At 33.4% G+C, this 5,335-nt stretch overlaps 1 protein-coding gene across 2 annotated transcripts; it reads left to right on the forward strand.

Annotated features, from left to right (window-relative positions):
- On the forward strand, positions 1-3,200 carry LOC136201401 (transcription factor SPATULA-like). Of its 2 annotated transcripts, none has more exons than XM_065992065.1 (6): positions 1-485; positions 621-710; positions 808-873; positions 961-1,026; positions 2,439-2,762; positions 2,841-3,200. In XM_065992065.1, exons 1-6 carry the CDS (start codon positions 147-149, stop codon positions 2,919-2,921), a joined length of 966 nt encoding a protein of 321 aa, XP_065848137.1. In that variant the 5' UTR covers positions 1-146; the 3' UTR covers positions 2,922-3,200. The 2 variants fall into 2 exon arrangements, with proteins under 2 accessions (XP_065848137.1, XP_065848138.1); XM_065992066.1 differs by having other exon boundaries at positions 2-485; positions 624-710.
- Positions 3,201-5,335: the final 2,135 nt, after the last annotated feature.

Consider the following 5,335-nt stretch of genomic DNA (forward strand, 5'->3'; position numbering starts at 1 on the left):
TTTCCCTAGGAGAGCTAAAGCCAACACACGCAAACAGAGCACAGAAAAAGAGAAGCACAAATTGCTACTGGCGGTTTTGCTCAGAAACCAGACTCCAAAAAATATATTCTAAAAAAATCAATCCTCTCTTCATTTATTATTATCCCATGGCGGATCTCTACGGAACTTCTCCATCTCCGGCACCGGAGCCTGAAGAAATCTCTTCCTTCCTTCATCAACTTCTCCATAATCCTTCTTCCTCTTCTTCTTCTAAATTTATCCACCATGCTCTTTCTTCTCCGCCTCCTCCGTCTGACACTGCTGAATTGTTCTTTGGCCGCTCCCTCTCAGATTGCCGACCCGGCGCCGGTAACTCTTCTCTAAATTTCTCCGATCATGCTGGTTATTTCGCGAAAGAGAGTGCCGAAAACGTTGTCTCTTCGGTTGGTCTGAAGAGGGGAGTCTCTGTGGAGCATGATCTAGGTGATCTAAGCTGCGATGGTGAGGTAAACGTTCTCTCTTCTCAACATAATGTTTTTTTTTTCACGATTTATATTCTGAAATTCTGCTTGCACTTACGAGTGAGAATTATCAATTATTCGAAATTTTGGTGATGATGTGTTATTGTGTTTTCCATTTAGAAGGATTCAGAAGTGCCATCCGAAACAGTGCGACCTAGAAGTTCCTCCAAGAGAAGCAGAGCTGCAGAAGTTCATAATTTATCTGAAAAGGTTATCCCTTCTCAGATTTTTTTTGTATGTTTTCTTAAATTTTTTTTTTTTCAAATTGGCAATTTGATTTTATTGGAAATGGCTGAATTGTTAACAGAGGAGAAGGAGCAGGATTAATGAGAAAATGAAGGCATTACAAAATCTTATTCCAAATTCTAATAAGGTAATTCACCAACGGTCTTTTAAGCTCTAAAATTGCAATATTACGTTTGGGAGAAATAATTTGATGTTATTTGTCATACTATGATAGACCGACAAGGCTTCTATGCTGGACGAGGCGATCGAATACTTGAAACAACTTCAGCTTCAAGTGCAGGTCAGTTTTGTCCATTCAATTTTTGTTTAGAATTTGCTGATGAGACTTCAAGTTTGATCGCTTGGTATTGTCTCATCTTTTCCAATCCGTCAATCTTTTACCTTGTTTCTGTGGATGAGATCTTCAACAGGGAGAGTTCAAAGTTTCGATCTCTCTATTGTGTGGTACAGTTGGAGTAAAGATGTATAATGTTTTATTTTGTCTACACAGTTCTAAGGATATGTTAACTAGCACTTATTTTGCAAATCTAGTTATATATTCTCATATACTGTTCATGTCGATTGATTTTGAAGATGTAATTTGTTGTTTGCTTATGATGGGGAAACAGTAGGTCTTTCTAAGTGAAGCAAAAAGCTATAACATGTTGCATTGGTTGCTGAATTCAACGTGAAAATAAAAGAGAGAAATGGTTTTGGTATCTAACACTTTTTTCTTTTTTGAATTTTGAATTTTTATTGCTGGTGGCTACTAGTAGTATAAAACATTATGTTGCTATGATTAAAACTAAACAGCTTATGTTTATTAAAGCTATCATGTCGAACTATCGAAAAGGACAAAGTACATTTTAGCAAATGGTAATGAGGTGAAAATTGTGAATACTAATAGTGTTGGCTAGTGACTACTTTGCATTTGTAGATTGCGTGAAGTAATACAATTGTGGGAGCTCCCTAGAATAGTCTCCGATCCTTGATGCCTCAACTCAACTCTCTTATATTCATGTTTTCTCAATCTTATTTCTCTGAGCATCTGGGTGCATGCTATGATCCTACAACAAATGCTATTTGTTTCCACCAAATTTATTTCATCCTACAACCAAAAACTGCATTCCTTCACAGCATCTGTTACATCTAATAATTTCTGCTTGTGTCAATGTGGTGCGGTTAGGTGAAGAGTTCAATGGATTACCTTGAATGTCGATTAGTTTTGAGATACTTGAAGTCTGATTAACATAATTTGTTAATTTAAGGCAGCTAATAAGGATAGCTATGGAGTGGGTTACAGGTGCATAATTTGTTTCCCTGCTGACCAATGGAGTAAAACAATGTTCTCCATTTCAAATTGACAATGCTTTTTATCAATTCGTTTCTTATATAGCACTTGCCTAGTGATGAAAACTCACTGAAGCACTTGCCAAGTGATGAAAACTCACTGAAGCACCTTTTGCAGTGCCTTAAATTTATGTGCATCCCTTGGACTGTTCATGGATACGGAGGTAGGTTGTGAGCCTCTTATGAACCGACATAGGAGGAATTAGCGCAACACCGCCTAGTTTAAAAATTTGCAACAACTTCTTATATGTTGCTACTTCTATGGAGTGTGCATTCCATGAAGTTTTCTACTTAGTTTTGTTGATCAAGAAACAGGAAAAAAGGAAATGAAATTATCAGTATTCTTTGTGATTGCTTTTGCAGATGTTAACGATGAGAAATGGATTGAGCTTGCATCCAATGTGCTTACCAGGAGTTATGCAGCCTTTGCAACTGCCCTTAACAGGAATGGTCTTTGATGAAGGTAGTGGACTATTAAATACCAATGCAGCAACAGGAGCATTTCCTGAGCACGATGAGAACTCAGCACAAACTGGTCTCAGTCGACTTCCCAACCGGAACACAGTCTCTAATCAGCCAATAATTCCGCCTTCTGCACCAAACATCCCTTCTTCGGATACCTCCTTTGGTTTTGAGCCACTGATGCAGGTTCACTATGAACCCTTTAATTTATCCACATCGTCAAAGGTAAGTTGTAGTATCAAATATGATGAATTCAACTAATTTCTTGTTGGGATTAACAGCAATTTTTGTTGCAACATGAAGGAAATGTGCAGGGGAGGAACATCACAAGCACCATTAGATACAAATCAAACAGTGAAAACCACATCATCTGGTGTATCGTAATTGATATCTTAACCTTGGATGCAGGCTCAACAACTCATGCCATCAATCCTCATCTTTTTTCTTCCCAAATGCCATAAAAGGTGCAAAAGGTCCATGAAACTTCTAACTTGTTACACTTCATCAGGTTATTTATGTTGTACCAGGTTCATACTTGTATTGGAACTGATCTGTTTGACTTCTCTTAACTTCAATAGAAAATGTTCTGGCCAAAAGTCTTAGTGTTTATTGTTTAAATTATTTGGATTTCGAAAATGAAGAATTATAGTGCACTAATTGAAATCTTTAATGAGCAAAGAAATACTATATATAAAAGGATGTCTTGCGGTGCTTACAATTTCAATAGTCACCTTGAAGAATTTCTGCCTCATTATAGTTGTCAATCATTATTATTGGTCTATGGGATGAGTTACACAAGTACATAGCTTGGAAAATCCCATCACATTTACCACATTATGAAATTTGAAGTTTTAGCTGCAAAAGAGGAGTTTTGTAGGAGACAAGTTAATTTATTGTCATTATGTTTAGTGTTTTGTTTTGATGTGGCTTTTTGTGGTGTCTACTTTTAGATCATGAGTGTTGATAATCGGTATGGGCTAATTTGGTACAGTCGCAGTTTAGGATAACAGACCCTATGAATAATGCCATGTAGATGCACTCCATATGATAAGAGCATAACGTGATGTCTTCTTGTCTCATGGGTGGTTGGGTACTTAGATTTGGAATATTTACTCAAGAATTAAGGGTTGATTGTAATCTCCAAGATTCTTAGTGCACTCTCTAAAAATACTAATATAAATAATTGACTTTTAGTTATTTAAGAGTGACTAAGATATATCATGTCCAACAATACTCTTTATATTCACTCATTATTTATTATTTTATAATTAAAATTATTAATGATTGTTATATTTACCAATGGTGAAAGGAGAAAGACTGTTTAATAATAAATTATTAATAAAAAATGAAGTTAGGAGACACTAAGAGGTGGAGAAAGACTCTCTATTAATAGAGAGGATGAGTAAGCTCCCGGTGATTTGAGGAGCCACTAAAAGGGTCTTGGAGATGATTTTTAATTTCCCTTTTTAAATTTTAACTTAAAAGCTAAATTAAGAGACTTTTAGAGATGCTCTTATTTGTCAAATATTACAGACTTCAAAGCTCAGTTGATACTTAAACTTTTGCTTTGAATTAAACTACTTCATGGATCATTTTAACCTTTAATTCATTTACTTGAGGTCTTAGGTGACACGTGGAATCTTTTGCTTATTTATATATTTTTTTATGGATAAGGTGCAAAAATACTCCTAACGTTTACAGTCAGGAGTAATTTTACTCTTAATGTTTAAAATGGTAAAAATTTTACCTCTAATGTTGCGGCAAAAAGCAATTTTACCCCTAACGTTGTGGTCAAGAGCAATTTTATTTCTAATGTTATCAAGTTTGGTCAATTTGAACAATAATTCATTAAACTGTATTTTCTGTTATGAATGTTGTCATTTACACTTCATATGTCAGTCATTTTTATAATTTATTAGTAACATATCATAAACATATGATTAGATGTAAAAAAGTTAAAATATATATAAAATATACTGTTTATTGTACAAGTCTGGATAAAAAAATTCAAAATATTTTATCGAATTTATAAATATTAATAACCAATTCTATTATTAAATCATAGAAAATATGACATTTGTTTTTCTAAACGAACTTTATAACTTACCAATGTTAGAGATAAAATTGTTCTTGATTGTAACATTCGAGGTAAAATTGTATCATTTTAGATGTTAGAGATAAAATTGCTCCAGATTGTAGACGTTAAAAGTGTTTTTACACCTTACATCTGCACATTATGGAGCTATATAATATCGATGATTGATAATTTAAAATATGGTATTAGTGTTATAGTTTAAAATTGAGTCTTAACAGTTAAATTAGTGTTATAGAATTAGTGGAAATTAAGAAATATTATAAATTACTAATTAGGGTTGTCTTGAGTGATTAAGAGTTTCAAATCGCTTAAACTAGATCACGAGTTTGAATTATAGCGTGCGTAGAAAACTTTAATTAAAAGAGAATCCACCTAAAAATGCATGACGAGAAATCATAAAAATTATAAAAGAAAAAAATATTATGAATTAGTTAATTGTTATTAAGCTAATTAGGTACCTCATTTTGAAACTCTTTCATTTAACAAATAATTATATATAGAGATGATCTTTATAAAATTAAAAATAAAAACAAGGAAGAAAAAATATGAGTATGATTTAACTTTCTATTTTTGGCTACATAGTAAATCAGAAAAATTGAATTCCAAATCACGCTTAGGAAAATGGTTGACACAATTGGCATGAATAAAATTCTGCAAAATATGTTATTTATGGTTAACGTCTACGATTGAGATTCTTTTAACG

Source organism: Euphorbia lathyris, chromosome 7, assembly GCF_963576675.1.
Source record: "Euphorbia lathyris chromosome 7, ddEupLath1.1, whole genome shotgun sequence".
Taxonomy (NCBI): Eukaryota; Viridiplantae; Streptophyta; class Magnoliopsida; order Malpighiales; family Euphorbiaceae; genus Euphorbia; species Euphorbia lathyris.

What these genes read in the sequence shown, in the direction of transcription:
- LOC136201401 (XM_065992065.1), top strand. Translation starts at nt 147, where the DNA reads ATGGCGGATCTCTACGGAACTTCTCCATCTCCGGCACCGGAGCCTGAA. An exon ending in TTATTCCAAATTCTAATAAG is followed by an intron (nt 874 to 960) that starts GTAATTCACCAA and finishes ATACTATGATAG; the next exon opens with ACCGACAAGGCTTCTATGCT. An exon ending in ATTTATCCACATCGTCAAAG is followed by an intron (nt 2,763 to 2,840) that starts GTAAGTTGTAGT and finishes TGCAACATGAAG; the next exon opens with GAAATGTGCAGGGGAGGAAC.